Below are 14,221 nucleotides of genomic sequence, written 5' to 3' on the forward strand. Positions count from 1 at the left end.
CTAGGGTGCTTTTCCAGTGCAGATTCTCCTGTCCTATCCCACCCCTGTTGACCTGGGCTTTGTAGGAGAGGGGCCCTGGAATTTGCCTTCTGAACTTTGATACCCACTGGCCTTTTGTATAATTGGCCTTTTGTATAATTTAAGAGTGGACAGTGGGGATTTATGTTGTTACTTCCACTTGATTGAGCCCACTTACCGGAGTGTAACTGGGGCACAGAAAGTTGTGGGACAGGTCAGGTGGGTCACAAAAGACTTCTCAGGGGTGATGCTTGCCCCACCGAGTCTGGCGAGGGAGAGTGTCACAGGCAGCTGTCACAGCGCTTGGACTTCACACCTCTGTTCAGGCTCCCCGAAGAGAAGTAACAGTTAACCATGGCTACTTTTGTTTTGAAAACCTGTAGAGCAGCCTTCCAAACGCAGAAGGGTCGAGAACAGCATCCCTGAAGCTGGAGAAACACAAAACGTAGAAGTAGCAGCAGGGCCCGCTGGGAAATGTGCCACTGTAGACGTGGAACCCCCTTCGAAGCAGAAGGAGAAGGCAGCCTCCCTGAAGAGAGACATGCCTAAGGTGCTGCACGACAGCAGCAAGGACAGCATCACCGTCTTTGTCAGCAACCTGCCCTACAGCATGCAGGAGCCGGACGTGAAGCTCAGGCCACTCTTCGAGGCCTGTGGGGAGGTGGTCCAGATCAGACCCATCTTCAGCAATCGCGGGGATTTCCGAGGCTACTGCTACGTGGAGTTTAAAGAGGAGAAATCAGCCCTTCAGGCACTGGAGATGGACCGGAAAAGTGTAGAAGGGAGGCCAATGTTTGTTTCCCCCTGTGTGGATAAGAGCAAAAACCCCGATTTTAAGGTAGGTTTATGAAAAAAAGAATACCTTTCCTCTATGGTTGCTTTAGACAGGCACTTTCTTCCTGCAGCAGTGATATTTAGGGTAGACATGGAAGTTTTATGCTGTGTTTGGATGTAAACTTCCTTGTGAGCCAAGGTCCGTCCTGAGCCGGCTGACTGAGGTCTGACTCATGGCATGGCTCCTTCTTGCTGGGTGCTTAGTCATGACAAGGGACTGTGCTGAATGCTTTATGTGTGTCACCTCATTGACTCCTCATCAGACTCTGTGAATGGCCACTTTTATTCTTGCCGTTTTACAGAGGAAGACATGGAGGCCTGGAGAGGTTAAGTGACTCACCCCAGTGGCCCCGTTAACAAGTTTCAGAGCATGGCTTGGCTCTAGTCTGCCTGGCTGGGCTGCTCCTGGGGACAAGGCTGGTGTCAGAGGAGTCAGGTGAGCTGGGTCATGCCTCGAATCATGGTTTTTCTCTGTCTTCCTTCTTCCTATAGGTGTTCAGGTACAGCACTTCCCTAGAGAAACACAAGCTGTTCATCTCAGGCCTGCCTTTCTCCTGTACTAAAGAAGAACTAGAAGAAATCTGTAAGGCTCATGGCACCGTGAAGGACCTCAGGCTGGTCACCAACCGGGCTGGCAAACCAAAGGTCAGAGTCAGAGCAGATCGTGCCTTGTCTTCAAGGCTTGGGCAAGCTTCCTGTCTGTCTCTGTTCAAAGATGATTTAGCCTCTAGAATGGATTCCTAGTTTGTCTGCTGAGAAACAAAAGTTAATTTCACAGAAAGATCTGCACACTTAGCTCTACTTACATTTGGAGTCAGATTAACTTGTTTGTAGTTAATTGTGCTAAAAAGAATAAAGCAGTTGGAAATAGATGATCATGAATTCACCACACTATGGCCCCTGGCTGTGGGGCTTGGGGGAAGCCCTGTGACCAGCAGCACATGGGCTTTGGGGTGGGCACCCTCCTGTAGCCTCTTCCCTCTGTCCCAGGCCTCTCTTTCCCTGGGGCCTCCAGCCAGGCCCCTTGAGTCCCTCCATTGCAGTGCCTCTTCTACTGTCCTTCCTTCTTGCACGCTCAGTCTCCTGCTAAGTCCTTTTGTGCCCCATTTTGTGTAGTAAGTGGTTTTGTTACTGTCTACCCACCGCCCACTCTCCCTCCCCTTAATCCAGGTTAATGGAGAGAAAAAGAGGATGAAATGAGGGAGTGGGTGAAGGCACAGAAACACAAGGGCTCACCTGGGCACCTGGGCTGCTGGCCCTGTGTCCCATCCACCTCTTGGTTTATTTGCTGGATTTATACTGGTCCATCTGTCTGTTTCCTTCTTTCTTTCTACTTCTGCAGCACATACAAGGTGTACTGAACTTGGAAGGGTTATCTGAAGTTACAGTGCGTAGCAGCAGTTGGGAAGGAGAGTAGGGTGGGGAAATAAGCCTGTAGACAGAGGATGCAGTGGTGGGGAAGGTAACCTGTTGGTTGGTCATTTGCTGTGGCCTGGTCTGCTGGTCTCAGGGAGGAAGCCCAGTGCCTGCCCTGTGAGAGGAGGTTACGTCCCTGGTCTGTGGGATCTGACTTGGTTCTGAATCTTGCCTCTTCCAGGGCCTGGCCTATGTGGAGTATGAAAATGAATCCCAGGCGTCGCAGGCTGTGATGAAGATGGACGGCATGACTGTCAAAGAGAACGTCATCAAAGTGGCAATCAGCAACCCTCCTCAGAGGAAGGTTCCAGAGAAGCCGGAGACCAGGAAGGCACCAGGTGGCCCCATGCTTTTGCCACAGACATACGGAGCGTAAGTGCTTGCATGGTAGACTAGTGCAAACTTCATCCTGGCTGGCACCAGTTCATGGACCATGGGGGGATTAACCCGGCATGAATTAGCTTCCTGTTAGGACAGAAAAGCCAAGACGTGCTGTTCCTTGTGGTAATCACTGTGGTTCCACTGGAGCAAGGCGTCCAGAGCAGGATGCAAGCCTAGGCAGTGACCTCTGCCTGGTATTGGCCAATTTACACTTGTCATTTATTTCAGACAAAACTAAAGGCAGTGATTATTTTCAAGTCCCCTTTGCCAGTTGGAGCTATGTTTAAAACGAAATCTTATACCCACGTGTGTGCCAGTCTACAGCCCTAGCTATATGATCCACATAAGCTGTGCTTTTTGCCTGCTAGGGATGAGGAGGAGATAGCAGAATTGCCGGGTGACTGGCGAGGTCTGAGAGGTGATAGTCACACTGATCCCCTCTGAGTGCGACTGGTGCTCAGGGTTGATCTTTGCCAAAACTGAACAAGGCCAAGTCTGTCGAAGCAGTTTTTACTTAACAGCCAGAATTAAGGAGGCAGGGATTATCTCATCCTTTTTTCTTTTCCCCCTTTTAGCTTCTGGTTATATTTAAAACTATCTTGGCTTATTTTTACAAATAAATGAGGGGCCACAAATTGTTGCTTCAAAAGGTCCATTCAGTGTTTGCTCTTCTAGGAGGGGGAAGGGAAGGACGCAGCTGTCTCTACTGCCTCGTGCCCTGCAGCGCCCAAGTGCTGCAGCTCCTCAGGCCGAGAATGGCCCTGCCGCGGCTCCTGCAGTTGCCGCCTCAGCGGCCACCGAGGCACCCAAGATGTCCAATGCTGATTTTGCCAAGCTGTTTCTGAGAAAGTGAACGGGACTCTGGGAGACAGGAAATGCCTTACTTCACTCTGGCCCGGCGGACCTCCCACCACCCCGCGGCGCACTGGGGATGGACAGGCCTGGTGTGCTGCCCGCTCGCAACCACAGATGGCTCCTCTGCTTTAGACAGAAAGGGGGAAGGGGTTCTAAGTCAAGAGCCTTTCAGTGCTCCCTCATATTGAGGGCAGTGGCAGAAAAGTGACCACTCTGCAGGCTCCCTGGGCCCAGGATGTGGTGTCCCAAGATACGTTTGTATCTTAAAGACTGAGGCACAGAAGCGAAACGAGAACACGGTTTTTGAGATGCAGTTGTCCAAATGTTTCTGGCCAGCTCCGGCCCCTTTTTGTATGACACTTCTCTTCTACACTGCACAGCACATGTGCCTGTCATTCTTTTAATTTTAAAAGATGAAATGGCAGATGCTAGTAATTCACCAGAATGGCCTATTACGGGGGTGGGTCTGAGGGAAGTCATCTATAAAACATTTGCTGGATTTTTGTTCAAGGGGGCTGTGCATTTTTATATTATGTATTTGTAAATGACATGTCAGCCATTATTTCATGTTTCCTAAAAGCAGAATATTTGCAACATTTGTTTTGTATAGGAATTATTTGTGCCACCTGCTGTGGACTGTTTTCTTTGCCTAGTGGCTAGTGACCTGTGTTGTCTAAACATGAGTTCAGCCCTTTGGTTTTGTTTAATACCATGTCAAATGCAAACTTCAATTCTCCCCATTTAGCTTTATTAAACTGAAGTTCTCTTCAAAACTTCTTGCTGAATGGTACTCAGATGTGCATTCACATACAGATGTGTTTTGAAGTGGGTGTACCTTGCTTTACCTAATAGATGTGTAAATAGAGCTTCTGTAAGTCAAATCCCATTGTCACTTTGATTTAAATTATTTCAGCTGTGATGTGTCTTCAGTTTTTATACAATTCAGTTTATAGCAGTTTGACACTGGAGCTTTTGAGCTTTTTTACCTCACATCTTTATCAAATATTTATTGCTTTGAAAACAGCATTGCCAGTTCAGTAGGGGAAGCTTACTTTATTAAGACACTCTGGAGAAAGATGTCAGGGAATCCTTGTGTATGTCATGGGAATCAACTCCTCATTTATCTGTTGTGTAAGTAAGTTTTTGTGCATCAGTCGGGCTTTTCTATATTTTTTTAACTTAACATTTTTAAATATAACCGATTAAAAAGTAGACAGAACAGTAAAATAAACTCCTGTGTGCCTACCATTCAGCTTCCAGCATTCCTCAACTCCCAGCCCCTTTTCCTTCATGTCTGTCTCCCTTCCACCTTCTGTTATATTGAGGCATGTTCCAGATGTCATTGTGCTCGTCCAGTAATGTTGTGGCAGGTGTCTCAGGACTGAAAGGCCTTCACTCCTAGAAACATTAGTGGTAATCCCTTAATGTCAACTGTCCACTCAAATTTCCACCTTCCTATAAATATCAGCTCTCCTCCCTGTAAATTATTGGTTCGTAAGCCTCTTACATCTTTTAAAATGTAAGTTCCCCTCCGTCTCTTTTTTACACAAAACAAACTTTTTACTAGACTTCTGAATTAAATTCAAGCGCTGGCTGTTGACAGCAGCAAGAACCTTTGCTGTCCCACGTGTTCTTCCTGCAGTGTTCTCTGTGATGCTGTTTGGAAGGCTGTTCAGCTGGTGAGATGATTTGGGTAGCTCAGAGGGAGCCCTCATGGTTGGGGACCTGACACGTGAAGAGCCGTGAACATCACTATGGGTGAGTGTGGCCTGCCTTTTCGCTGCTTCACATTAACGGTTTGGCTTTTTTGCCTGCAGCCAGTATTCTGACCTTAATGTCATACTTGCAGATGTCAACCCAGGCTTGTTACAGGGGCAAACCTTTTCGGGCTTGAGCAGAACCCAATTTAGGTTCGGGGTGTTGACTGTTCTAGAAATGGATTTCCAGGACCACATGAGTGGGTTTGTGTTTTCTGCAGAAAATCCAGAACTGATGGTAAATAGAAACATGAAAAACTACTCCAGTTAATTGAGTCTTAGTAAAAAAAAAAAATCAGTAATTTGTCCTTATCCACCTAGGTAGGCGGTATATCCAACTTCTGGCTCGCTTGCCCATGGAAATCACCATCTTGGATCTGTTGCTCTCCCAGAACAGTATTACGAATAGGGCCGAAGGTCAGAATACCCCCATTGCCCTTATGACAGATGGGAACATCTCCCAAATAAGACAGCAAAGTCTAAGGCATTCATGTAATAAAATAACTTTATTAGAATCAGGAATTTGTTAAAATAATATCCTTCACATATAGCTAAAGTGCAAATTCTCTTGCTCTATAGTAGAAGCAAACATATCTGTCAGACCTCCTTGGTGTGCTTATAAAACCAAGATGAGAAGAGTTTAAGAAGTACCTCTGGCAGCATAAGAGTATGAAAACATATTTTATAGAGGTTTGAATAATTATTATTTGGAGCCATTTCATATATCTTTTCACTTATTTTTCTTAACCTTTCAAAAACTACTCAATGTGCTATTTATACAACTGAATAACTGTATAAACGACATTAGAGCAGTGGCCTCATTACTGTCAGGAATGGAATTCCCAAATCAGACAACACTGCGTATTCGCCATCACTGACACGCTGACAAAGTGCAGTACAGTGTTAGACATCACGGGCTCCGTCACTAGGAAAGGGACCCAGTGACTTCCACCACTCTGACTCTAAATAGCAGCAGTCATATTGGCAGCTGTGCCATATGATTGAAAGAGAAGATTCTACTTCCAATGGAGCGCTTGGAGACTCGGCCATATTACATAGAGCACTGCATCATTTCACAAGTTGCGAAAAAAATAAGGCCACTCTGAGGCAATCTCTTCTGCCTCCCCATGGGGGACGGGACATGGGACAGTGCAAAGGCCGTGGAAGGTGGGGGTCCAGGCAGTAAGTAGATGAAACTCCAGGACCAGAGGGATGCAGCCTGGCCATGGCTGAAGGTTTTTGCTCCATTCAGTAGAAACTGGTGCTCTAATTCATTATCAAAAATGCTTATTTGGTGTCCATGTGGCACTTGTTTTCTCAGGTTAACATCTACCTACAGAAAACTCAGGCAGAGGGGTGAGGGCAGATGCCTACTAGCATAACACCTGGCTGGCAGCATGATACAGGTGGAATGACAAGCCCAGAGAACTTTTAGACGAAAACATCTGGCCTGAGTTACTACAAATGAAGTGTGAGAGAAACGCCAATACACAAAACCAAACTGCCCACCCCCCATGTTTCCCCCTCCAACATACAGCTCTTTATGGCTACCCCCTATTCTTAATTAGAAAAATAGTCTCAACATGGAAAAAAACAGCCGCTGGCACTAAAGTTTGCAAACTATGGCTCAAAAAGTTCCTGGAGGTAAGGAATGTCAGCATTCATTTTCTCTTCTATGAAGTTTGCTTGGAAGTTAGTCACCACTAATCTAAACCTCAAGAAAGTGAGCTTTCAACCATTTCTCTCAGCTGCGACTTGGGTCTGACTTCCCAGTTGCAGTCACAGAACCTCTCAGCCCGTTTCAGAGAAGTACTTGGAGGCGTTATATCAGTGGCTCTGGGCCCTGTCCCGCATCTGGCCACTCCTCCCCCTTAGTGCAAATTCTGCTCCAGAACCTGTGTTCTGATCACATGGTGGCACTGTTGCCCCTAAAGTACAGCCACCAGCAAGACACAGCAGACACCACACAACACTGACTAGCTTGCTCCAAAGAAGAAAATAAATAGCTTGCTTGAATTATAAGTTATTTTAGAGACAAGGTTTCATAACTTAAGTGTTTTCTTGTTTTTTTAAACTAAACATTTGGAGGTAAAGAATGTTTCTCCTTTTGCTTTGGAAAGTGACTAGGTTTCTAGAAATGCTGTTTCTTTTTTTTTCCCCGAACCTCAGGACATCCTTTGTCACTGAGGAAGGATTTCTAGGGTGAGGGCTTCACAGGAAGCGTCTCCTTGAACCCAGAGTGGTTGGGCTGGGCTTCTGGCAGTGCCACCGAGTACTCAGTTGTGGCAAAAAGCAGGGTGTCCAGGGTGGTCTCAGTACACTTGGCGATGAAGCGAATGAAAGGCCTCACATCGCCCTCGTTGGCAGCTTCCAGCACGTGGTAGTACTCAGACCGCTGCTCCTTGCGGATGGTGATGGGCGGGTAGCCCGCCTGCATGAGGATGAGGTTCATGAGCAGGCGGGAGGTCCTCCCGTTGCCGTCAATGAAAGGGTGGATGTAAACGAGTTTATAATGGGCTAAGGCTGCAAACTCCACCGGGTGCAGGTTCATGGCATCCTCAGAGTTGAGCCACTGTACAAACTCCTGCATCTGCTTTTCCACATCCTGCGGATGGGGAGGGATGTGGTGTCCGACCAGGACCTGTGTCGTCCGAAACCTGCCAGCTTCCACGGGGTCCACATAGCCCAGCACCCGCCTGTGGATCTCCAGCACGTCGCTGATGGTGACGGAGCCGATGCGCGAAACCAGGGTTGTGTTGATGTACTTCATGGCCGCGTGCATGCCGATGACCTCGTTCTGCTCCTCCAGGCTCTTCCCGGGCACGGCGTAGCGGGTCTCCAGGATGTGCCTGATTTCTGAGAGGGTGAGGGTGTTGCCCTCGATGGCCACTGTGTGGTAGATGTGATGGTAGTAGGTCTCCTCCATGACCCTGCGCAGAGCCGAGTTCCCCTTGGGGATGGACATGATCTTCTTCACTTTGCTGTCGATGATGCTGAAATACCTCTGATCGATCTCCTCCACGAGTGGGAGCGTCCGATCACGGCTGACCAGCGCTTTCTCATGGTAGGGCGAGATGGTCAATGCTCTGGTGTACAAATAGTCCGCCTGGATGATGTCCTTGTCTTCTTCTGAGAAGATGCCAAACTCGGTGAGTGCGTCCACGAAGTCCGGATCCATCTTGAGGGCATGCATGAAGAGCTTTTGGGCTTTTTCCCGCTTGCCCTGGCGCTTCATCTCCAGGGCCTGGTTCAGGGCGGCTCTGGCTTCCAACTTACCTGCTGGAAGAGAGCCAAAGAAGCGATGTGAGGGAGAATAGGGGGCAGAGGACATTGAGGGGGGCTGTCACCTGTGCTGGTCTCCACAGAAAACCATGATGACCAGCCTGGGTCCCTGGCCTTGGGCCTTAGGGGGCTTCTTCCAGCCACATTGTGTGTACTCTACGTGCCCAGTACCACTGATCCCCCAGCCGTGTGGTGGTATGCCAGTCACCATCCGTGTGTCCCCAGAGCCACACTCTGTATTCAGGGAGGCACCTCCTTGGCTTCCTAGCCTCCTGCCTTTTGGACATAGAAAGTTCTGGGCATTTACTCTGCCTGGACCCTCTGTGCTGGACCTTTCCCATTGGCCACAGCTCCCAATGTAGGCCCTCTCCTACATCTCCAGCTCGTCCTGTGCTGGTGACACACCTTTGGGCCTGCAGGGGCCCAAAGGTGTTAACAACTCCCCACTCTTCCTAGACCCTGGGAGCTTTACCATCGCAGGACTGTTCTTTCACTCTTTTAACCCAGTGGTTTGATTGTGCGCCCCAGGGGACATTTGGTGATGTCTGGAGACCTGGTTAGTTGTCATAATTGGGGTGGTGGTAGGGGTGCTACAGGCATCTCATGGGGAGAGGCCAGGGATGCCACCATCATCTGACAATGCACATTCAGTCCCCACTACAGAGAACTGGTGGAGGTGGGGAGCCTGCTCTAGCCATAGCCTTCCTGTCCTGGCCCCTCTCGGCCACCTGAGGATCAGCTCCACACATTCAACTTCCTTTAGTTCCTCGAATGCCCCCAGGCTCTCTTATGACAGTTATGTCAGTTATGACAGCTAACCTCTGGTCTCTGCCTGGAGTCCTTTTCCTTGGATGCCCTTCTCCTTGGATGACTCCTACTTAACAACTGGGTCCCAGCTCAGGTGTCACTTCCTCTAGGGAGCCTTCCTGGTATGCTCCTACAGCCCTTTGTGCTTCCCCATCACCACACTTGTGACACTGTCTCAGTCACGTCACCTTGTCTATACTAGGAGCTCAGGGCTGACTTGTTCACAATACCCCGATGCCCTGCACACAGGACATGGCACACATTCTATGTCTGTCTGCTTAGTTAACAAACATTGAGGAAGACAGCCAGTCTCTCTTACCTGGAGAGGCCTTGGTCTTGGCCACCAGCAGCGTCACGCCCCTGGAGGTGATGCTGAGCTCCGTGGATGGGCTGCTGCACTTGGCGGCGGCATGCTGCGCCCTGTCCAGTTTGCTCCTGAGCAGGTAGAAGCCTTTGAGCACAGCCAAGCACTGCTCTTCCACAGCCCCCAGTGGCAGCAGCAGGGCCAGCAGGGACCCCAGCACCATGCTCAGCAGCGTCACCCAGAGGAAGCGGCCCCAGACTGAGACCCATTTCGGTTCAGTCACCGCCATCACTGAAGCCATCGGCATGAGCATCATCTGGACTCAGGAGAGGGCCCTTTGCGCATGTCCACAGGCAGCTGAGACACAGCAGGATCTGCAAGGAGCCAAGAGTCACAGGAGAAATAGACACGTTCAGGACACGGCGTGACTTCAGCCAGGAAGATGGGTTTGGAGACTTCCTCTTTTAGCTCACTAGAGAGACGGGGTGGGGGCAAGTCAAGGAGTGGATCTCACTAGAGGAGGGACCAGCCTAGAAGGACTGGTGCCACCTCCTGAGCAGTGTGACTGTGAAAATAACACTGCTGTGGTCCAACAATTATTGAGCACTTGCTGTAATCCAGGCCCTGTGCTAAGCAACAAAGGCCTCCCATGGGTCATAGTCTTCAACTTGAGCTGATGTTTTCATCCCACTCTCCAGGTGAGGGAACTGAGGTTCAGAGAGGTGAAGTCCCTTGCCCAAAGTCTCGCCGGGAGCAAGTGACAGCCTTAGGACCTGGAACTCAGGAACCCCACGGCTCTAACGTGTTCCCCCTTTCCATACATCCCTGTGGCTTCTGACTACAGACACTGGATTTGTGGACATATGTCAAACATTTGGGACACAAATGACTGACAGGCACACATGCAGATCAGCCACAGCAGTTCTGACACCCAATCTTTGATAAGCACAACTGTTGGGTGGCCTCATTTATTGCCCTCACCTTGATATTCAGCCACAGCTCCCACAGTGCCCTTCCCCTCTCTGGCCTTCCGTTTCTGGCCTGTCCAGAAGGGACCCCACCAGGAGGAGGAGCAGTTCGAGCATCTCGAAAGGAACTCAGGCTGTGGGCCACAGTGCTTGGCCTCAGTGACAACAGGGCTTGTATGTACTTGGGGCTGGCAGTGGAAGTGGAGGGGGGCCAGGTATGCAAACACTATGCTAACAATAAGCACTTATTAAGCAACTATGGTGTGCTAGGTGCTGAGCTGTGTACTGGCCACACATTGCCTCATTTCACCCTCATGCCACCCTAAGAAAGAAGAGCTACCCCTAGCTCTATTTTACAGACAAGGGAAACCAAGGCACAGAGAGCATAAGTTAAATTCCAGAAGGCCCACAAGAGGTAAACAGAGGCATCCGGAAGGAAACACCAGGGCCTCTGAGCCCGGTCCCCGGGTCTCAACTTCTACCTTATTACTAAGCAGGGCCTGTGCACCTGCTCTGGGCTGGTACTGACCCGGGAATGACTGATGGATCGGGGGTTCGGAGTCTTATGTGGAGCCTGGCCCTTTGCCACAGAACATGAGAAATGGCTTGCGATGAGCTTTAACGGGTGCGCCTGGAGTGCTGCGCGGGTCCAGGGGTCTGGGCGGGCTTCCCGAGGGGACAGGCTCCTGGACGGGGCGGTACAGGCAAGGGGCAGTTCGCCGGTGCCAGGGGTGTGTGCGGGGAAGGAATGCGTTCCAGGAGGCGCGAATCTCTCCCCCACACTTCCCAAGAAAAGGAGAACTGAGGCCGGGAGAGGAGAGGGGACCGGTCCAAGTCCCCTCCAAGACTGCAGAGCCTCCCCTTCCCGAACCCCGCCCAGAGCTCGCGGCCCCGCCGCACCCTTCCCGGCTCCGTCCTCTCGAGCCCCTCGGGCTTGCCCCCTTCTCACCGCGCGCGGCTGTCAGAACCCCAACCGCCTTCCCCGCGCTGCCAGCTCCGAGGCCGCCGGCTCCCGGGTCCTCCTTCTCCGCCGGCCTCTGGCCCCGCCCTCGGCGACTCGCCATTGAACCGCCCGCAGCCCTCGTCTCGGCGGATTGGCTTTCTCCACTTGTCCTTCCCTCGCATTTCCGGGTTCCCGCGTCCGCCTCGGCTTCCCCGGGAAAGACGCGCCGTGGGCCACTCCCATTGGTTGTCGCTTGCGTTTGTCCCGTTCATGTAGCAGCCAATAAGCAGCGGGAGGGGCGGAGCCTAGGCCACAGACTGGAGGAGCAGGTGCTGGAAACCCGACGCGCGTGGGGATTTGCGGCACGCTAGGTGGCTGGCCCGGAAATTCTAAGTTCCACGGCGGTGCCTTCCTCGGGTCTCCTCGTCCCGGATCCGCTGTCGTGTGCCTCATTTTTCCCTGGCGTGAAATGAAGAAGCAGATGCTTTCCACCCCTTCACCCTGTTAGCCTCCTTGACTGCGCAGCCCCTGTTCTTAGCCTCCACCCCGTGCTGCTGAATTTGCCGCCTTCTTCTAATTTTCTCTTTCCCTCTCTGTGTCTTTTCCTCTCTGACTTAAACAACTTTTGTTTTCTTTTAAAATACAGGGTCTCGTTATGTCGCCCAGGCTGGAGTGCAGTGGAGCAATTGCAGCTCACTGCAGCCTCCACCTCCTGGGCTCAAGCAATCCTCCCACCTCAGCCTCCCAAGTAGCTGGGACTACAAGTGCGTGCCACCACGCCCGGCGAGTTTTCTTTTTCTTTTCTTTTCTTTTTTTTTTTTCTTGAGATGGAGTCACTCTGTTGCCCAGGCTGGAGGGAAGTGGCGCGATCTCGGCCCACTGCAACCTCCGCCTCCGGGGTTCAAGCGATCTCCTGCCTCAGTCTCCCGAGTAGCTGGGATTACAGGCGCACATCATCACGCCCGGCTAATTTTTGTATTTTTAGTAGAGACGGAGTTTCACCATGTTGGCCAGGCTGGTCTCGAACTCCTGACCTCAGAAGATTTGCCTGCCTCATCCTCCCAAAGTGCTGGGATTACAGGCGTGAGGCACCGCGCCCGACCTATTTCTGATTTTTTATTTTCTTTAGAGACAGGGTCTGGCTATGTCACCAGGGTTGGTCTCAAACTCTGGACCTCAAGCTCTTCCTCCACCTTGGCTTCCCAAAGCGCTAAGATTACAGGCATGAGCCACCCCCTCGGTCCTCCCTGACTTTTTAATTTGTATCCTCTCCAGAAGGATCTGGCTAGTTCTTTTGGCTTCCCATAGAGAAATTTTTTCCTTGAAGCAGAGAATGGAAACCTCCATCTTAATCCACAAATACTGAAATTAAACATCTAGGGAGGTGCCCCAGAAACACTAAGTATTTAGAAATTAGCAGTTCAGATTCTGGGGAGTCAGAGAGACCTGAGCTCAAATTCAGACTTTGCCATTTACTCTCTGTGTCACCGTGGGCATGTTACTCCTAGCCTCACTTTCCCCACTTGTAAAATGGGGACAAACGGCCTACCTTGCTTTTGGCCAGTTCAGGATTTGCAGAAGGCTTGATGCTTCAAGATCTGACCTCCTCTGTGACAGGTACTGCTCTTGGAGGCAGGGCTAGGTGGTGGTTGTGGGTGTCACTGTTAGGAGTCACATAGCTCTGGGTTCAAATCCCAGCTCTGCCACTTGCAAACTGAATCACATTCAGCAAGTGACTTGATCTAGTTGATCATCTGTCTAGGCTTTTCTGTAAACTGCACACAATGTGATATTACCGCTTTACAGGGTTTTATGTGAGGGTGAAATGAGATTCTATACATCTGGCACAGAGCAAACTAGGTATGTATGTATGTATGTATCTATCTATCTATCTATCAATCACATATCTATCTTTTTTGAAATAGGATCTCACTCTGTTGCCCAGGCTTGAGTGCAGTGGCGTGATCTTGCTCACTGCAACCTCCATGTCCTGGGTTTAAGTGATCCTCCCATCTCAGCCTCCCTGGTAGCTGGGACTACAGGCACACACAGGCTAATTTTTTTTTTTTTTTTTTTTTTTGAGACAGAGTCTTGTTCTGTCACCCAGGCTGGAGTGTGATGTGATCTTGGCTCACTGCAATCTCCACCTTCTGGATTCAAGCGATTCTCCTGCCTCAGCCTCCTGAGTAGCAGGGATTACAGGCGTGTGCCACTGCACTCGGCTAATTTTTTTGTATTTTAATAGACACGTGGTTTCGTTATGTTGGCCAGGCTGGTCTTCAACTCCTGACCTCAAGTGATCTGCCTGCCTTGGCCTCCCAAAGTGCTGGAATTACAGGCTTGAGCCACCGTGCCTGACCAGAAGATCCATAGTTTTTAAGGAACAAAATCAGGGTGGTGATTATTTTGGTGGCTTCTCATTTTTAATCTTTTCAACAAAGGTCATGAACATTTTTCTTTTGGAGTCCTCTGAATTGCACTTCCTGATGGCCCAAGTATGTCTTTGTAAAAACCTTCCCCAGAGGAGGGCCTGGTAGGTATGGGTGACTGTTGGTATGTTAGAAAACAGTGAAGCTCTGGGATCAGACAGATGTGCATTGAAATGCAAGGCCCGCCGCTTGCTAGCTGGGTGACCTTGAACAAGTCACTTATCCTC

At 50.2% G+C, this 14,221-nt stretch overlaps 2 protein-coding genes across 8 annotated transcripts in view; one reads left to right on the plus strand and one right to left on the minus strand.

Moving 5' to 3' along the window:
- The window catches only part of LOC105468315 (spliceosome associated factor 3, U4/U6 recycling protein), a 38,586-nt gene extending 31,743 nt beyond the window's left edge, over window positions 1–6,843 (plus strand). For 2 of the 3 annotated variants that reach the window (XM_011718394.3, XM_011718395.3), the window contains exons 16-19: window positions 402–856; window positions 1,345–1,497; window positions 2,450–2,640; window positions 3,325–6,843. In XM_011718394.3, the coding sequence (XP_011716696.2) occupies window positions 402–856; window positions 1,345–1,497; window positions 2,450–2,640; window positions 3,325–3,502 (977 nt within the window). In that variant the 3' untranslated portion in view covers window positions 3,503–6,843. The remainder of the gene's footprint in view (window positions 1–401; window positions 857–1,344; window positions 1,498–2,449; window positions 2,641–3,324) is intronic. The other variant, XR_011608866.1, reaches the window with a different exon arrangement.
- Window positions 6,844–7,366: 523 nt separating this feature from the next.
- On the minus strand, window positions 7,367–11,730 carry LOC105468316 (FIC domain protein adenylyltransferase). Of its 5 annotated transcripts, XM_011718399.3 has the most exons (4): window positions 11,572–11,713; window positions 11,152–11,308; window positions 9,670–10,028; window positions 7,367–8,540 (listed from the first exon to the last, which is right to left on the minus strand). In XM_011718399.3, the coding sequence occupies exons 3-4, from the start codon at window positions 9,968–9,970 to the stop codon at window positions 7,459–7,461; spliced, it is 1,383 nt and encodes a 460-aa protein (XP_011716701.1). In that variant the 5' UTR covers window positions 9,971–10,028; window positions 11,152–11,308; window positions 11,572–11,713; the 3' UTR covers window positions 7,367–7,458. The 5 variants fall into 5 exon arrangements, with proteins under 5 accessions (XP_011716701.1, XP_011716704.1, XP_011716699.1 ...); XM_011718402.3 differs by lacking the exon at window positions 11,152–11,308 and having other exon boundaries at window positions 7,367–8,537; window positions 11,572–11,730; XM_011718397.2 differs by lacking the exon at window positions 11,152–11,308 and having other exon boundaries at window positions 11,572–11,730.
- Window positions 11,731–14,221: the final 2,491 nt, after the last annotated feature.

Source organism: Macaca nemestrina, chromosome 10 (assembly GCF_043159975.1).
Source record: "Macaca nemestrina isolate mMacNem1 chromosome 10, mMacNem.hap1, whole genome shotgun sequence".
NCBI classification, from domain to species: Eukaryota; Metazoa; Chordata; class Mammalia; order Primates; family Cercopithecidae; genus Macaca; species Macaca nemestrina.